This window comes from Podarcis filfolensis, assembly GCF_964270895.1.
Source record: "Podarcis filfolensis genome assembly, chromosome: 7".
NCBI lineage: Eukaryota > Metazoa > Chordata > Lepidosauria > Squamata > Lacertidae > Podarcis > Podarcis filfolensis.
In genome coordinates this window covers 50595799-50615884 of record NC_139603.1, presented here as the reverse complement: position 1 = coordinate 50615884, position 20086 = coordinate 50595799, and the positions used below count along the sequence as shown (strand labels likewise).

The window sequence follows — 20086 nt, the reverse complement described above, 5'->3', positions numbered from 1 at the left end:
GCAGGGTCATCATTCTGACTCCTGTAGAGATGATATAGTGGCCTGAACCTACAGGTACATGTTGGTAGTAGTGGGATGCATATGTGAAACTGGACATGCCATGTACACATGGCTACCTACTGATTCTCTTTAGGATGGAATGTCAGTCTAGTCAATCTAGGCCTTCCTCCCAAGCATATGATATACACATTCCAAGCTGACAGATTTGATCATGTGGTCAGGGATCTGCACATATTTCATGATGCAGCTGTGAGAATCATGGGTCCAGTGGTGGGTGAGTCAATATAGCAGGGGAATCTTTCTATATTTTGGAATGGGCATATTAATTGTTGCCCTGTTGTCATAATTACCACAACATTTGTAAGAGACATGAAAACTGCCTTTAATGGTGCTTATGCTACAATCACACATACATTTGGCATTTTACCAAATCAATGTAGCCTAAGCAATAGAAAAAGACTATAGAAAAACACTTAGGATCAAATTAATATGCTTTCAGCATTTTCAAAATTGTTTAAAATTACTCATTGTTTGTCACCCTGGGCTCCTTTGGGAGGAAAGACAGGATATAAATTTACTAAATAAGGTTTTGCTTTATAGGATTAAGATTTTTAGGGATCATTTCTTAATTGCAACATTAATATCATGGGGAGCTTTTTTAACCTTTCTAATTTCTCAAAGAAAGTGAGAAATGAAAAAAGCACACCATTTTTTTGGCTGCCATGATCGAACACCAACTAAATGTTAAAATACCACACCACACGCATCCTTTCCCATTATAGCAGAAAAGAAGAACTCCTTTGAAAATTATCTCAGCATTTCCATAAAAAGTCCTAAAACAAACCTCAGACCCTTCCTTTCATAACTTTCAAACATCATCTACCTTTTAAATATCATTTTAAGAAATACATCCAAAAAACCGTATTTTATATAAAAGCAATAAAATCAGTCTATATTTTGTCGCTCCTTCCTTCCTTCCTTCCTTCCTTCCTTCCTTCCTTCCTTCTTTCCTTCCTTCCTCCTTTCCTTCCTTCCTTCTGATGTCCATTCATTGTTCCAGAACCTTAAATGACTGTGTTCAGAACCAATTGCCACATCTGCTGAAATCACTAGCTTAGGACAAAAGTGAAAATGCAGGAAGTCGTATTTGTACAATTGATGCAAGTCAAGTCAGCTTATGAACAAGGGAACTATAGATTGAAAGGGAGCAGAGACCATGAAAAAATATCAGATGTGAAAATCTGATTGTTGAGTTATATTGTGTTTTGAAATATTTGACGGGCAATATATTATTGAAGTCTAGTAAATAGTGTAGTTTTACATTTGTTTTGTTTGAATTAAGTTATTTATAAAATGAAAAGTCTTTGTGCAACTGTCTGATCTTGATAACTTTGATTAATTTTATCTCACGACTTTGTACACTGCTCTAATATCGGTACAGATGGAGTGTAATATATATATTTACAAAGAAGTAATATTTTTCCTGTCTTATATGACCAAATTTCATACACATGTTCACATCACTGAACAATTACAAACATGAATGATCTCAAAAAGTGCTTGTTTATATCTCTACATAACTGTCCAAATAAAAAAGCATGTAGGGGTAGCAAGTTTTTCATGTCTGCTGTTGCCCATGAAAACACAGAACTAATCTCCTTCCCTCATGCATGTGGAAGTAGCTGTGTCCAAAAGCTGTTGCCATAGTTGAGTGAAAGCAAGCAAAGTCTTCTCCTGAGCAAGAGTGTACACCTCCCTGTCTTACGTTCCTCATTTCAGCAACATCATTGCATAACAGTAGCAGTTGCCAAGGAGGCTGAGAGACAAGATCATCAACAGTGGAGACTGTATGAGAAACCAGAGTTAGACCTTTGGTTTATCTAGCTTGGAATCATCTACTCTGATTGGCAGTGGCTCTCCATGAAGCTTCATAGAGGTTTTTCATGATCATATTGTCTGAAGCTCTTTTGACCGGAGATGGTAGGGATTGAATTTGGCACCTTCTATAAGCAAGATGCATTGAAATATGGTCCTTCCCTTAAGATAGACTAGTGGAATAGAATGTGAATGGTCACGGGCAGACATTCTAAATGGTAGTGAAACCTAGTTTGAGCACACATTCGCTGCATCCTGAGGCATTTGCTGTCAGGACAGAGAGACCATGTTCAGTAAGGGCTATACCATGGCTTATAAGCTGATTGGGTAACTTTGCTTCTCTCCTCTGTGCTGTGGAAGTTTATGTCTTGGTGTGATATGTGAACATGGCCTCCATAGCCTCTCTAGGTTTCATAAAGACTTTTTGGTGGTTTGCTTGAGGGGCTTATTATTTGAAGGGCACTACACAAACCCTCTGCATAGGTCAGTTTCAATTTGATAGATTTGGCAGTGCTGCAAAGACAAACGGGAATAGTATTTCTTTTCACTCGCTATTACATTTCATCAGCTAAAGCTTGTTTCGAATCCTGATGATTAATATATGTCAGTATGAAGAAATAAAGAATTAAATGGCCTCCATGCTTGTAAAACATATCATTTTGAAATGTCTGGTGCTATCTAGATTGTAATCTAAATTTGTTTCACTGTAATGACATAACTGAAAGGTAATTAGAATACAAGGAGCAAAGTTGTTTAACTGACTGCTTATTTAATATCACTTAAAATGCAGGAATGGTGACTATATCACTGTATCATTATGGTGGTAAGGCGTTACAGTGAAATTTCTACAGAGGTCTGGGCATAAATTCAACTTTTCACATGATTCAGTTGATAAATCTTTCTGAAAATGCCAGAACAATTAAAATTGTTTATAGGACATGTAGCATTTCAGGTGTAATTATGGAACAACCACCATGACTTGATGCTCTGGAAGATGTAAATATATTAATTAGTGGAAGGTGTGTCTTGCTCTGATCTACCTCAAACCATATCATGTATACCAAGTGTAGTAGAAAAATATACATCTTTCTTTCAGTTTATGAAATACAATAGGGATAAAATACCGTATTTTTCACCCTATAAGACGCACTTTTCCCCCTCCAAAAATGAAGGGGAAATGTGTGTGCGTCCTATGGAGCGAATGCAGGCTTCTGCTGAAGCCTGGAGAGCGAGGGGGGTCGGTGCGCACTGACCCCTCTCGCTCTCCAGGCTTCAGGAAGCTATCTGCTAGCTGTGGGAGACGCAGCTCTCCCACGGCTAGCGGAGAGCTTGCCTGCACCCAGAAGCTTGGGGCGCGCTGAGCTCAGCATGCCCCAAGCTTCGGGCTTCGTGCAGCGCTCCGCTAGCGGTGGGAGAGCCGCGTGACTTCACGCGGCTCTCCCACGGCTAGCGGATAGCAGCCTGTTCTGGGGCCTGGGGTCAGGGGAAGCTCGGACTTCCCCCGCCCCAGCCCCGCACCTGGGGGGGGGCAATAATTTTTTTTCTTTATTCCCCCCCCAAAAACTAGGTGCGTCCTATGAGCTGGTGCGTCCTATGGGGCGAAAAATACGGTAATATAAATTCTGAAGCAATTTCTTTGGGTGTCAATGTATATAACACAGCAACAGGTTATCATATTGCTTTTATTTTGAATGGCACCATTAGGATCACAATGAAAATGGATGCAAAAACTATCTGAAGAAATGAAACAAACTTCTGCAGAAGCATTTGTCAAAGCACAGGTTTCAGATCATCATGGTAGACCAGCGATGGTTCCTTCCTCAGTTGACCCATGCAGATCGGCTGAGATGAAAGGACGTATAGTTCCCTCACCATTCAGCAAACTATTAATCATATATATATATATATATATATATATATATATATATATATATATATAATTTTTATTATTTTCCAACACAAATATACAATTCTGTCAAATTTTCACAAATTTTCACAATTTAAAAGGCCATAAATTGTTTCATTAGACAAAGGCCTGGTTGTTGCAGCCTTGGAAGGTTGAGTTTTATATGTCCAAACTTTTTTTTTCTTTTTAAGAAGAGGCAACCTACATTAACATATTAATCAGACTATTTTGGTCAAAGATTCCTAGCAGAGTTTTATTTATCATGCTTCTAATAGTTACTAAGGAATTGCAGTTTCTGTGCCTGAAATATCTTGCTACCATATCCATTCAGATATTGGTGATAAATATATGGTTGCCCTGAGAAAGAAAATGTGTTCATCTGTTCCTGTTCTGTCTCAGGAATAGAATTCAAAACAAATAATGCAACCTTTCACTCTTTCTTCAAAAGCACATTTCAAAAAGCAGCCTAGAGTTCAAACATTCCCTGTCAAAGAATGATCCTGAAATCTTCAGGTCACCAGGGAGAAATTATTTTGTAATACTAAAAAAGAGGGGATTCTGCAACTTATTCTGAACTGGTAAATAAGATCTGGCCTTCAGATAATAGCCTCATTATTCTTCCCCTGCAGGGGGACATCTGGAAGAGAGTTCTTAACTAAAGGCCTTCTTTCTCATTAGTATCTGTCCATCTCACAGGAAATAATTAAGGCAGTTGATGGGGAAAATGACAAAAAATGTGCCTTTTGGATGACATCTGCTCTAAGTATCTTTAAAGTTCTGTTGCTGCTATAATTTCCTGCCTAAAAAAAGAATGTCATGTTCACACATTTATATCTGATGACCATCATCTACATGAATCTCTTCTAAGAAAAAACACACTAGTATTGATAATATAGAAACTGTGGGCAATACTAGGAGTTAACTAATTTCTGAGATAAGGGCTTCCATACCACCTTGAAATAGTTTCACACAAAGTCAACAAAGAACACAGCCTCAGTACAGCTACAGGTGTCATTTATGTTGGGTAATGAAAGGCAAACATCTCAGTAGATCTTTCTACAGAAACACAACAGTTTGACAGAGCTGTTCCTGAGATGAGGAAAATAGATATCAGCCTAATGTAAATTCATACTCACTTCAGACTGTGCATTTGTGTTTGTGTGTGTGTGTGTGTGTGAGAGAGAGAGAGAGAGAGAGAGAGAGAGAGAGCACATGCATGCGCTCACACACTTATACCCAAGGCTGTATCTAAGTCTCATTTAACTTAATGAAACCATGAGGAACATGTGACTTCTGGCTTACCTTGGGAAGACTCAGTTAAAATACAAACCTCCTCCACACATACAGTATTCTGCATTCATTTACCTGTTGATGATGGCTGCTTGCCAAGCCCTTCTTCACACTTCCCTGCCTTTACAAACCACCAGCCTTGTCTGAACATCTGTCCCATGAAAAGATCACATCAACGTATTATGAAATCCTAAAGCACAAATCTCAGGAGATATACCTGGCATATTATCCAGCCCTTGCCCTGTCAGATTGTGTATGTCTTTACTTTTACACGTCACCCTACTCATTTCACTGAGGCAAGAATATATTGGGACAGGATTTGGCATTATGTACATGCACAGCAGCAGGAAAGAGATTACTAATTGGTCTACATGTGTTTGTTGCCTCTTTTCCCTCTGTAACTACATTTTTTGGCTGTATGGTAATCTTGGGCAATTATTGCTGCTGTACAGTCATATAGAGCCTAGATAATTGTGCTAAACATGGTGTCTGCGGCAAATAGACACCCCCCTTTTGTCTATTATAAGTAGAATACTGTCTGGAATGAGAACATTAGAATTGTAAGCAAAGTGGATTGTGCATTAAACTGAATTTCTCTTTTTTAAAATTAAACATGTATTCTCTAATTAATTTGCGTTGTAGGTCCTCCACCAAAATAATGCTATGACCTATTGTGCTTCATCCATCCCTCCACTCCCTGGCTAGTTTTGCCAACAGTTACTGAAATTTTGCTTCTTCCATTTATTCTCAGACAAGAATGAATGAAAAGCATTACAGCTGATGTCAAAATGCAGTGCTGCTGCAAGTCTTAAAATGACAAATCCTTTTATATATTTACTGGGGATATGAGAGCTTATTACATTAGAACAATATCAGGACATCCAACAGAGTGCAGTGCTGTTCTTCAGTTTGTAATGCAGAATGTTGCTCAAACATGCACATTGTGCTACTTTACACTGCATGCTTTACAGTATGAGAGAGTGTTTGAATATGCCTCTATTCTCAAGAATCCTTTTTCAGTCTTAATTCTGTAACAAGATGTTGGTGAGTATATTCATGTTCTGCTTGAGGTATTCTGGTTTCGTTGACAAAATATTTTATTAGACCTTTGAAGTTGTACTTGTTATGCATAAAACAGAAGATCCACTGTGTATTCCATAACTAGAATCACTAAATATCTGTATTTTAAGGACAAAATGTTCCTTTGAAGAACATGTTGGCAGTTTGAGAGAAGGTTTAGATCCCAAATATACATGTGGTAGAAATAATGCTTTGAAGTGGATGGTGCTGTTTGGACACAAGCACATTTACATATAGAACTGAAAAAGAAATGCTTAGTATGACTTGTAGAAATTTGCTGATGATTTTATACATTCAAGCAAATGAGGTAACACATGACATATGGGTTTCACTATTAAAACTAGCGTCTGATGTGCAGCACATCAACCAATGGGTGCCCTATATGTAATTATTTTATTGCAATCTAAGGTCAGTTGTATCTATGTATTTTCCCTTATGCCTTTGGAAATAAGAAAATGTTTTATAGAAGTTTCCCTGGCTGCCATTTGAGAGCCTATTATATAAAAAATTCTTACACCCCAATCTCAAGTATTTTTACTAGGAAGTAATTACCACTGCCAAATGAACAGATTCAGAAGCTCAGACTGATCCTACAACACCAGGCAATATTGATTCTTTTTAGGGGGAGCAGGAAATTCCCTGAAACAAATACCCATTTTACAGCATTTTTATAATTTTGTATCTGTGCCATTCTACTTAGATTCTTGAGTGACCTTCTGCCAAATTGGCTATAACTGTTTGTTTCATATGTGTTACTTTCGGTATAGTATCTAATGATCCTGTAATGCAAATAGATGTCTTTGCATGAATCAAAGTATCAGCTTTCTTATAGTATTATTTGGGTTTTTAAAAAAATTAAAAATACTGTTTAGTGGACTCAGCATGAAACAACATCATTTGAAGGGTGCAACACATGATTTACTGTGTGGCCACAATAATGTAATATCAGAAAATAAAACACAGTAAAATCGTGATCAGCCACCAGAGTCATATGTTCTTTGAGACTGGACTCCAGCGTCAGTCTACAATGCTCAAGGCTGATATTTGTGATGGGCATTGACAGTAAGAAGCTGGAGGGTGCCATGAGGATGCTCAGATCTACTATAGGCTACACTCCCATACATACAAACCTGGGAGCATGTCGAACATATAAGACTGAACTGTTATTGACCATCTTCATTTTAAATGAAAGTAATGAACTAGAGAGTACAACTGTATGTTTCCCTATATGCACCACATTTCAACAGATACTGTAAAACTGATAGATTTTTACGGGGCAGTACATGGACTTTCCCTCTGAAACATCTGCTCTAATTTTAAAAAACAAAAATATTTCAAAGTTATAGAATAAAATTGAAATACAAAAAAATTGAAAACTCATATGTCCTGTTTAAATTTAAAGCAGAAATAAAAGGGTAGCTACCAATACTACTACTACATCAGATTTTTTACCTGCACTTCACCATGAATCCTCACCGTATTGCAATATAGTGCAATATTTGTATTTAAAATATAGAATTATTTAGCACACAGTCCAGCCCAAGGTGGATTAAGCTTCAATTTAAATGAGTATGTTAACTACATACTCATCTTAAAGGGCCTTAAGAGTATTTAATTTGGACTGATTCTTATCTCACATATGGTATTTGTGAAACCAATTTCCTCTATTTACCGTATAAACGGTCCCAAACTTTAATAAGTAGTGGTGATTGTACACTTCCAACAGCTCCAGCTTGTTACAAATTGGGTCTTCTATTATAATAATAATAATATTATTATTATTTATATATCATGTTTCAATAGTTAAGTGTAATTTTGATTATTGATTTACCATCATTTATGTCCAACACATAATTTAAACACTACTTAAGTGAACAGAATGGTTCAGACACATTTCAGTGCCCTTTGGATCAGTTATTTGCATTTTAATGTGAAAACTGACTCTTTCGTGAAGTGCAAGTAGCAGATATGACAGTGTCATTTGTGAGTCAATGGGTCTACATCGAGTATTTTACTGGATGGCTTAGGGGTGACCGAAGATCAACTGTACAAAATATAAGTATTGTCAAACCAAATATAATTGAATGAATAAACAGAAAAAGAGTATCTAAGAATATTTATTCAAATTTTGTATTTCTTTACTTAATTTATATCCTGTATGTTCAGCATAGATTTATGTTTGCAGGGTCGCTAACTGAGCAAAAATCAAAAAGTACACTTTAAATAAATAAATAAAACAACAGAGAATGTGTTGATTGTATAGATCATTTTTAGAAGTAAAAGCAGGCTAGGTAGATTATCAGTCAAGTATATCAGTCAAGTCAATAGTGGAATGATAATAAAGATGACTAGTACTAATGCACACCCTTAATTTTTTTTTCTTTGGGGGGTTAATTCTTTTGAAGATGGGGAAATTCACAGTCAAGTGGGTGAATAAACATTACATACTGCTTAAACACTAAGGCTGTCATCATTACAACTCCCCAGGTAAAATACATACAAAGAATATGAGAGAATGCTTTGATATGCATTCAAGTAAAAAGGACAGCATGCTTTTCAATGCCAATATGATTATGAAATAAGACCCAAATCAGGCATGTTATTATAATGGGCCAAATTCAGCATTGTGCTCTTCCAGTTGTTCCGTCTGTTGCAAGCATTCCAGCTTGCCAGATATACCATCTCTTCTTCCCTGGCACACCACTCTGGGGGTTCTCACGACACACACACATCCCAAGGCAATTTCAGGGGACATATGAGGGAAGAAGGGGAAAAGAAAGCCCTGTTTCGCAACTGGAAGTCCTGGCGCAGGGCTTCTGCCGCTGGCTAGGTGAATCCTGCCCAGTGCTTCTATAGCACTTACAAGTGTTCACTTCACATTCATCATCTAGTTGTAATGCTTGCAACAAGACTGAAAGGTAAGTCAGTAGTTGTGCCACCCATAATTCAGAGGGTGAGTGGCTGAGGCTAAGAGAGAATAACTTACCAAAGGCCACCTTGTGAGTTCATGGCAGAGGTGAAATTTTAACCAGGGGCTCCCAAATTCATAGCTCAGTCTCATATCCACTATATTACACCAGATCTTGTCTGTCATGAGAATATACTAGTGTTTCTTCAAAATGCATCCTCAAGGCCCCAAGGCCTTATGCAGCTACCTCAGCACTGTCTACTTGAATACCCTGCTTTCCTGGCTGCTGCCAAAATCAGTGAGGTGTTGGGAAAGTAGGAAACTTCATTGAGTAGGGCTGGAAGGCCACCCAAACGGGGTTAACCACCCCGGCTTACGAATACCCACGTAAAATATTGGTGGAAGGATGTAGTTGAGGATCAGTGGCTGAACTGCAGCTTTAGTCTCTAACTAGTTTTCATTTTTCATCTTGATAACCTCCATTTCCACTTTCTGTTGAAACAAAATACATTTCAATGAACCAACTCTCCAGTCTATGTGCTGCTTGTAAGCACTGTTGTTGACCTGGCGATGATCCTTGTAATTCTTATTATTCTTTTTCTCCCTTTCTTTCTTTCTCTTTCCCTCTCTCTCTCTCTCTCTCTCTTTCATAGTCACGGCCTATTCCCTCACACCTTACTTCAGCAGTAGCAGAGAGTATCCTGGCTTCAGCCTGTGAAAGCGAAAGCAGAAATGCTGCGAAAAGAATGCGCTTGGATCGACAGCAGGTATGGGCGTGGGGGGTGAAAGTCTCATGATCCATACCCAGGACTCAGTGGACTGATCAAGCAATAATCACAGACTTTGTAAAATGTGTTCTGTTGAGAGATAAGAGGTTCTCCATAGCGGCTGCAGAGAGAGCAGAAAGTGGTAGCAAGGCAGATGGGCTTCAAAATGTTTGTTTTCTGGCATGCTCAGTTGTCAGTTTAATTGTGAATGCCAACGTGCAGCATGGCTGAAGAACATGCTGTGAGCTCTTCTTTATATCAGATCTGCCTCCAGCCTTCATACTGATCATAGTTTATATAAAAAGGTAGAATAAATAAATAGAAATTATATGAACTGTTAATTAAGATAAATTTGTGTTCATTTTATAATGTTCATCTTTTGAAGCTTATAAATACTAGTTTTTAACTGTTTTCATCAAGAATTTTAATGTTTTGTTTTATATGTTTGTAAACCTCTTAGAGGTTTTCTTACAAACAGGTATATATTTTTTGTTAATTACTGTACATAAAATAATCACAAACTTACATAGTGGACAAATATAATATAGCAATAATAATGTACAGCATTATTAAGAATAAAACTCTCAAATGTGCATTTGTATTTTTGCAATTGTAGCAATCCAGTAATTCTAAAGAGTTATTTCTGTTTAGAGCAGTTCAAGGATATTTTCAGCTATACTGTATCTTAAATCCCTTTCCCCTCAAAATTACATAATTCGTAATGAGTTAGACCCAGTCTGGTGATTGATGGAGTTCTGTTCATGTCCAAAAGCATGGGGGACTATTTTCCCCCAGTTCCCTCTGTTCTGAAGGAATATGGCCTTCTTGAGTAACATGAGAAGTAGTGTACAGTCATACCTTGGGTTGAAGTAGCTTTGGGTTGAGTGTTTTGAGGTTACGTTCCGCGGTGACCCGGAAGTAACGGAACGCGTTAGTTCTGGGTTATGCTGCTCGCACATGCGCAGACGCTCAAAATGACGTCACACGCATGCACGGAAGCAGTGAATCGTGACACACGCAGATGCGCAGACGCGGGTTGCATTCGCAGGTTGCGTTCGCTTCAGGGTGCGAACAGGGCTCTGGAACGGATCCTGTTCGCATCCAGAGGTACCTACTTCTAGTTTGATAGAAAATGAGAAGAGAAAACCACTAGACCTGCAAACTTATGAGTACAAGTGGGCTAATTGCCTGAGATAAAGTTTGCAACCAGAACAAGTGTGATTTTGCCTGGAAAACTATTCCATCTATTCACTTAGGGTATGTAGCAAACTCAATTTATGTTGGCTCCTCGAAAAAAAGAGGGGGTGGGATGGGGTGGGGCAGATTTTACATGGGTCAAAATATACTGAGTTATTCAGTTTAACTGCCTCATGATACTGTGGGGTTAATGCATTTTTATTCTGGGAGCAGATAATGATCTCAGAACACTTAGTGTTAATGGGGTTTAATGAACCAAAACAAGAGCCAAACAGCATCTAGTCCCCGTTTAGAAATAAAAATTTCCATCTCTACTGATCACATCAACTCTATAACCTTATTGAAATTGAAAGGAATTATTGTGCACTATGATATGCCAAAACACTATTCCGTAATTTGAGCTTTGAAGTTTATTGCTCATAAAATTTAAACTAGGTCAAGCCCAGAAGAATTAAAACTAATGAAAAACACAAGATTGTGTCAAGATATTTTTACTAGTTTATGTGCAAAAAATGACCCCGTACAATGAGACTGGGAACACTAAACAGAATACCCCCAATCCTGTCCCAGTTATACACAGCTAGTAACATTCAATAAATGGTGGAACTGGAAGAGGATATGCATTCCCACTTACATGAAAAATGCATCCTTCCAGTTCAATTCTTGCACCAGATGTGCTTTCTTTAGAATTCCTAAACACAGTGTCTCTTTTTTGACTTTCCAAAACAATACACCGCACTTCCTCTAATGATATTGAGCGGGGAGTCTATTCTGGAATCTAAAATAGAATCTAAAAGATTTCATTCAGCTGTTAATAGAACAAATTCAAAATTAAACTATGTAATAAATCACTTTAGATCTTTTAGAGCAGGTTAGACTGTTATTGATGCAATTAGCTTAGGGTGGTGTATGCACTCACTGTGGCCAGAGAATTGATGGAAGACCTCTTAAATGTTACCACATATCCTTCCTGCCACATATTCAAGGATATAAAAAATTAGGGTGAGTGATCTTTGATAAGGTTAGGTTTAGGCAGGAAGTTGGACTTGATGGTGCATTTTGTCTATTCCACATTTCTATGACTCCCTGTGGTTTAGTGGTAGTTTTTTAAGTGCAGGAGCTCATAATGACATCCCCATAGCCTTATGTGCAAGGAGAGTTCATAGCCATGCTCCCAATGAAAGTCCAAAAATACAGGCAGGTGTGTTGATCCACAAATGCACATTCACACAAACACATGCAAGTGCATAATTTATTATGATCAGCTGACAGTCAGAATGGTGAACTTACAAAGGATGGTGTAGTGTAGGCATATAGGAATTTTGCTATGGAGATAATAGATTCGCATCCCTGTGTATTAAAAATATCAAACTGTAAATTCAAAAAAAGCCTCAGGTCACATCTGGAAATCAATGTAGCTGTTATGCCATTAGGAGCTGTTCTCTTGTGTGGTGTTATGCTGTTTTCATGAGGGAGGAAATAGTTCCTTTAAACAAAGTAAAAATATGCATATATGTATGAAGAGAAATTTGAATGATGGCAATGATAGTTGATATGTGTTGCCTGCATAGTCTTAGTTCAGGAAGCAGAAACAGATGGCAACAGGGAACCCAAATCTCAATAAAAATAATACTTATGTAAGTTGCATTGTTTGCAGATTACTGTAAAAATATGAAAAAGGGAGTATATTATTACTACTGTATAATTTATCACATGCAGTGATCTCAGAGTTGCCAAAAACAATACTTCAGCAACCAAATATCTGGGTAAACAGGAATGTTTTCTAAATCCTCCTGAAAGCTAATAATGATAGAGACAGGTGCACCTCACTAAGGAGGGCATTCTACAACTAGGGAGACACCACCAAAAAGGCCCTGTCACAGATCAGTGCCACCAGGCAGCCCCCAGTAGTGGCACCACCAACATGGTTACCTGCCAATGGAATGCAACTGTAATGCAACAATATCAGACTATAACCCACCATAGAAAACAATACTGATGGCATTATCGTTTACCAAAACTTGTCAGAAGCCTTTACTCTGCTTTCAAAAAACCATCAGAGGTTGGTTACCCACCTCCTTAGGGAAGAGAAAAATATAGGGTGGGCCTAGTGGGTTTATACAGGAAGATACACTCCTTAAGAAGTCTTAAAGTGCAAAGCTTTCAAGACATGGTGGATTATATTCACTCCAGCTTTATGTTTATGACATATGGAACCATGAGGTCCATCTCTATGGGCCTTTCCACATTCAATTAACATGTGGACGAGGGAGTAGGAGAATGCAGAGAATTGCCCTTAGTAAGATGGGAACTCTTGCCCTTTGTCAGGTGCAGAAAACATACAGCTGAATGTGGGGGGCAAGGAGGTGTGACATAGTCCCTTCACAAATTCAATGAACCCTGATAGCAGGTTGGTGTGTCACAGGGCATGAGAGCCAGATCATTTCAAGTTCCTTACAGACCCATGATTCTATGATGACTTTCCTACCATTATTTTCTACCACTTCCTAGCACCCATGGGGATGAACTCATTAGCTGCCAAAGTAATTTTTGCTTATTGAAAGAATCTCAATTGATTCTTCCAGCAAAAAATAATATAATATATATATTTTTTCTTTGCCTACCACTTATATCTGCATTTAGAGCTCAGTTTGCCATGACACAAAACATAGAGCAGGAGTGGGGAACTGGATTGGTGGGCTGAATTCTGATCTCCCCAGAATTATTCCTACAGGCCAATTTCAGGGGGCGGGGGTGAGTCTACCCCATGTCAGCCACCTGACATCACCAGGTGAAGCATTTTCCTTTGCCTATGTGGTTTTGAAATCAGTTTGCACGGACAAATGCACAGTGCTTTGCAGGCACCGACAATCGGCTGATTGGTGATGTCTACAAACCTTCCTTTGCCTGTTCAGTATGAAATCAAACCACATGGGCAAAGTGTCACTGGTCAATGTCTGCAAAGCCCACTTTCAATATAGAACCATATCATATGACTAATGAGGTACAGGGCAGGCAGGTGGGGCTTGTGGAAAACAGCCTTGCAGGCCAAATTAGGAATCCTGCTGGGTTCAATTAGGCCCACAAAAATGTGAATTTGTTTAAAGATAATTATGAAAAAACTTGGAGAGAAGTGAAAAAAGATTTGGAGATTTGGTCCAACTTGAAGCTTTCCTTGTTAGGCCGTATTGCAGCTATAAAGATGAATGTATTGCCAAGAATGTTGTTTTTGTTCCAAGCATTGCAAATAATTGATAAAATGGATTGTTTCAAGAGGTGGCAAAAAGACATATCTAAATTTGTCTGGCAGGGCAAAAAGCCCAGAATTAAATTTAAGATACTAACGGATTCAAAGGAAAGAGGGGGGTTTGCCCTGCCAGACTTTAAACTTTACTATGAAGCGGCAGCTTTCTGCTGGCTGAAAGAATGGCTACTTCTTGAAAACACAGACATTTTGGATTTGGAAGGTTTTAATAACATTTTTGGGTGGCATGCATATTTGTGGTACGACAAGGTTAAAGCACATAAAAGTTTTAAAAATCATATTGTCAGAAAAGCACTACTAAATGTCTGGGACAGATATAAAGACTTGCTGGAAAATAAAACTCCAAGGTGGCTGTCGCCAATGGAAGCTAAGGCAGTTAAAAAGTTAAATATGGAGTCCAAGTGGCCAAGATACTGGGAAATTTTGGAAAAGGAAGGGGACAAATTGAGATTGCAGAGTTTTGAGAAATTAAAAGGGAAGGTGAGAGATTGGTTTCACTACCATCAAATTAATGAAGCGTTTAAACTGGACAGTAAAATTGGCTTCCAGGTGGAAAAATCAAAATTGGAGACAGAACTGTTAGAACCCAGTACTAAGAATTTGTCCAAAATGTACAATTTGCTGCTGAAATGGAATACACAAGATGAAACGGTTAAATCGGTCATGATTAAATGGGCTCAGGACATTGGTCATAATATTTTGTTTGCTGATTGGGAAAAGTTGTGGACCACCGGGATAAAATTTACGGCATGTAATGCCTTAAGAGAAAACATTATGAAAATGATATATAGGTGGTACATAACCCCAGTCAAGCTTGCAAAGATTTACCATGTGCCTGACAACAAATGTTGGAAATGTAAAGAAACTGAAGGTACATTTTTTCATCTTTGGTGGACCTGCCCGAAGATTAAGGCATTCTGGGAAATGATCTATAATGAACTTAAAAAGGTATTTAAATATACTTTCCCCAAGAAACCAGAGGCCTTTCTCTTGGGTATTGTCGGCCAAGGGGTGTTAAAGACGGATATAACTTTCTTTATGTATGCTACAACAGCAGCTAGAATACTCATTGCGAAGTACTGGAAGACGCAAGAACTACCCACACTGGAAGAATGGCAGATGAAGGTGATAGACTATATGGGCTTGGCAGAAATGACGAGCAGAATCCGAAACCAGGGAAGAGAAGCAGCGCAAGAAGAATGGAAAAAATTCAAGGACTATTTAAAGAAATATCATAAAGTTAATGAAAGTTAGAATGATGTTGGACTGGAAAGTAAATGGTTACTATTAGCAATGGTTAAGACAAGGAAAACAAGGAAGAATAGTCTAAATTTAAATTAAAATAAGGGAAGATTTGCTGAACAATCGATAAGAATTTGGAATACAGAAAGGGGAAGCATGAGGAAGTCGGGGAAGATAGGATATGAAATTAGGACATGAAATGATATATGTTTCTTGTTTTGTTTTTGTTTTTGTATGTTTATGTTTGTTGTATTGTGTTTATATGGAAAAATAAAAATATTTAAAAAAAAAAAACAATTAGGCCCACAAGCCAGAGATTCTCCAATGTTGCTTTTTAGAGCAAAGATTGTGGGTATTGATAGGCTGAATAGAGCTGACTATACTGCAGCTACACCCGTAAATGACAATTTCTGCTGCAAGACATCTATAACCCGCCAGAGTTCTCATGTTTTCTTCCCAACAGATTAAAGTGTCAATTAAAAAACTTGTATGTGCTTGTTTCACATTTCCTTTAACCTGTTTTCAAAGTAGTGCAAGGAAAGTCTATTGAATAACAATATAATGTCTTCTTCATTCAAGGAGAAAAATGCAGCAGTGATTTGACACTGTCCGCTGAACCATTGTTCTTGCAGGATGAGACTGCTCCAGCTGACAAACCATATAAACAGGAACAAACCCAGGTCACTTACTCAACATCAGCTGTTTCCAGCACACAGGAGGTGTTGTACATAAATGGAAATGGGACCTACAGTTACCATAGTTACAGAGGGTTAGGAGGAGGTTTGCTAAATCTCAGTGATGCTTCTACCAGCGGTGAGTTTTATTATTATTTTTTTACCAGATTTCTGCATTTATATTTGCATGCATGAATCTCTCCCCCCCCACCCAATCCTGGCAGTGATTAAGATGAAAAACATTGCATGTTTTTGTTACAGACTATAAATTATTAAATATATTCCATATCTGTGGACTTAAGTACTCCTGTGCTAATACAGTCTTAATGGGCAAAAATTACTTAAGATGATTTTAACTAGCCATTCCTTCTCTGAGAGAAAAAAAACCTATCTCTATATAATTCAGGATGGAGAGTACTAGCTTGAAGATATTGGATATACTGGTATTTAGAATAAGCATGCACATAAAAGAATGCACTGCTCACTCACATCAAATTGAAAAGGATAAGCATCGCTCCCAGAAGATGTTTCGATTCTTTTTGAACACATGGAGCAGGGAGTTCCGCTTATGGAGAACAGTCACCTTAAAGGGCTTGTTTGTATGCTTTCATTAATACTTCACACACAGAGAGCATCATAAAGACGTAGGCCTGATTGGCACAGGATCAAATATAGGTGATTATAATCCCCTTGGTGGTGGTGGTGGTTATTTGCATTATAGCCCACCTTTTTCTCCAAGGAGCTCAATGTAGCACACATGGTTCTTCCTCTCCTCATTTAATCCCCACAACAACCCTATGAAATAGGTTAGGCCGAGAGTTACTTGCCTGAGGTCAGACAGTGAGCTTCATAGCTGAATGGGGATTTGAACCCTGGTCTCCCAGGGGCTAGTCTGATAGTTGAAGCAGCAACATATTGGAATGACTGCTGTGTTTCATCCTGATCCTCATACATGTTTATTCAGAAGTGAGCAGTTAGTTTACTGGAACTTCCTTCCCATCAATTATGCTTAGCACTGCAGTCCCAATGGAGAAAGACAAATGTATTAGACCATTGTTTCAACTGGTAAAAACAACTATAACACTAAGGCAACACTTATTAATAAAATTTCATCTCTAAGGATTACAAATGAGTGGCGGTGTAATTTGATAATGGATACTGTAACTGTTAGTATTCTTAAACTATAGGTACCATAATTACGCTGATTTCAAAATAAAATAAAATAAAAGCACAGAGTTTAAAAATCATTTTTGCAGCTTTACTGACTATAATAGATATTCTTATTTCCATTAATTGAGAAACTGATTAAAAAGAAAACACGAAGTATACATACTACGCAAATTTTAATGAAAAGCAGCTCAGGACACTGTGGTTTTAAGTGGAGGCGTGGTAGGAGCTGCTTAACCCAGCCCCTGCTGAGAAGAGGAAGAAATGTGCCAGTTTTATTACAGTTCTTCCTAGCCTGGCTAGGCCTGCAAAGATATTAACAGCAATGCAGTGAGTGGAATCTTCCAGTATTCTTCTCCATAGACACAGTGAAAGGTGGTGGTTGCGATTCCCAAAGCATTCTGAAAGCATCTGACAGGAGGTGAACCCAAACACCTGCTTGTCTAACATTTTCAGCTGAAAGTAGAACACATAAGCAACATGCACCTTTTTCAATAACAAGGTGGCGCCTTCATCTCCCAAACTGTATCACAGCCAAAAAAAATTTAAACAAATATCTACTTAGGCTTCTGCAAGGGGCTTCTGGATACAAAACCTTTTAATATTCTTCCCTTTCCAAGCTGAGCCCCTGCTCATAGACTGTTTCTGAAAGACTTCTCCGTTTCAGAAACAATATTCCATGCAACAAATAGGGGTCTGCTTTCCCCCCTTGTTTTAAAGAAAGGTGTAAATGGACCCTAGTTTATGAATCTAGTTTCATGGTTCTTTGGATCCTGGCCACAGTTAATTCCCAGAACCAAAAAGTTATTTTACATCTTATCACAGTGTCTAGACAGCCTTGCACTTTTTAGAATTATCTATTGCTGTTATAAATTATTGTCTATAATATTAATGATCAACTTAAAGGTAATGGTTGGATTTACCAGGGCCTATTGTCTCCAACAGACTATTAAGTATCCAACTGGGTGTCCCATTCTAGGAGCTGAGGTGGGTTATTGCAGAAATAACTCACATATGGCTTTGCTACTCATGAGCCATCAGTGCTTTGATCAGTGAAATAAGCTGCCGTATCATATATCTGACCTGCATTTTAGAATTCTAAGTAATTGATGCTGCCAATGAGTAATTTATGAGGCAATAACTACCTCATGTTAAATCTTGCAAGTCATTTGTCCAGCAGTGTATTTAATGTCAGATTTACTCAGCAGCTAATATGATAAATGAACGTCTAGCTCTTGGAGGAGATTCGCAGTGCTTGTAGCATTTTGAATGATTTAGTTAAAACAAGAACTACTTAGCTTCCAAAAATATGTGATGTCTATGCAACTTAAATGAATCCATAAACCATAGTCAGTTACAAGTTACAAAATAAATGACTGACTGAGTCACCTCACTGATGGCTAGAGAAATGATATCCAGGGAGCATTGGAAATGATGTGACAGGGAAGATTTTTTAACATCAGGTTTAATTTGCTGCTCTAGAAGAAACTGTACTTCTGTACGCATGAGAGAGCAAGCAATGCTGACTCACAAAAATGTGCAACAAACACTGGCAGCTGGTGACTTTTGGAGCTGATAGAGCTACAGATTTTTTACCCCATGCCGCCAGCTACAACAAAGTTCTCTGCCTGCACACCCATACACATGTACCAAATAGCAAGGGGAAATAAATTCAAGTGCCATTGAGAGCCATGCGTCATTATTGACTTAAATAAACTCAAGGCCAGTGACCACACACACACACACACAAACACCAAGAAAGTAAGGCAGAGGCAAATTACTATGAGTTGTATCCAATGCTGTCGGTGCGTGCACCCTCAAAATTTGCACCGAAGTGTAGGAAGACTCCCTAGATTTTGCAGGTGGCCCATATTTCTACTTTTCTGTCAAAACTCGCATTTGAGAGGGGAGTATTTTTTAAATAAAAAACAATAAATACAAACCATGCAAAAATAAAAACTGCTTTCCATTCTCTAAATACAAATCACAGGCAGCTAGCTATACTGCGAGCCACGTGGGGCTATTTTGTAAGACTCCAGGAAACCGCATTCTCTGAGGTTGGCCTAGAAATTTACTGCTTGATGGAACTGGGGACCCTGTACCAATCCTCTGGATGCTATCTATTTGACATTGCCTTTGTTATTATGATGATTCACATCATATCCCACTGTGCCTATGGAAAGCTCTAAATAGTTTACATAGGGTTTCCAGGCATTCTTCTATATAGGCACTGGTCAGGCCCCATTGTCTTTATAAATGCGGCATCATACGCCCTCTGGCTCAGAATACAGTGGGTGAGTGTGGGCTAAGGGTGGAGGGGAGCAAGTGTCTGTCTATACATTTGGTATATGCCATTTACTTTGGTGCTATGTAAACAGAGCAGTAGCAATGATGAGGGGTGCATTACTTAAGTTTGTTCTTGGGTATGATGATACCCCCTCCAGGCAAGAACCCCCCTGTACACATGCACGTTTGCTTTGTTGCCATCTATTTATGGTTTAAACATTGAGACTTCTGGAACTAGAAGACCGTTTTGTACACAACCACATTAGCATCATCACTTTGATAACAGAATTGTAACGGTAAGGTTGGGTATTCATGTAAAAGCTAAATAAAGTAATATATGAACTAATATGAAGTCACCAATTGCCGTTTACAGAGGAGTAGCCATGCTAGTCCACTGCAACAAAATGAGCAAAGTCTTGATGCACCTTT

At 38.3% G+C, this 20086-nt stretch overlaps 1 protein-coding gene across 4 annotated transcripts in view; it reads left to right on the top strand.

The window, feature by feature from the left end:
• Nucleotides 1-20086, top strand: part of NOL4 (nucleolar protein 4) — a 115519-nt gene that overhangs the window by 93237 nt on the left and 2196 nt on the right. For all 4 annotated transcript variants that reach the window (XM_083622987.1, XM_083622986.1, XM_083622989.1 and 1 more), the window contains 2 exons: nt 9713-9826; nt 16163-16343. In XM_083622987.1, the coding sequence (XP_083479113.1) occupies nt 9713-9826; nt 16163-16343 (295 nt within the window). The remainder of the gene's footprint in view (nt 1-9712; nt 9827-16162; nt 16344-20086) is intronic.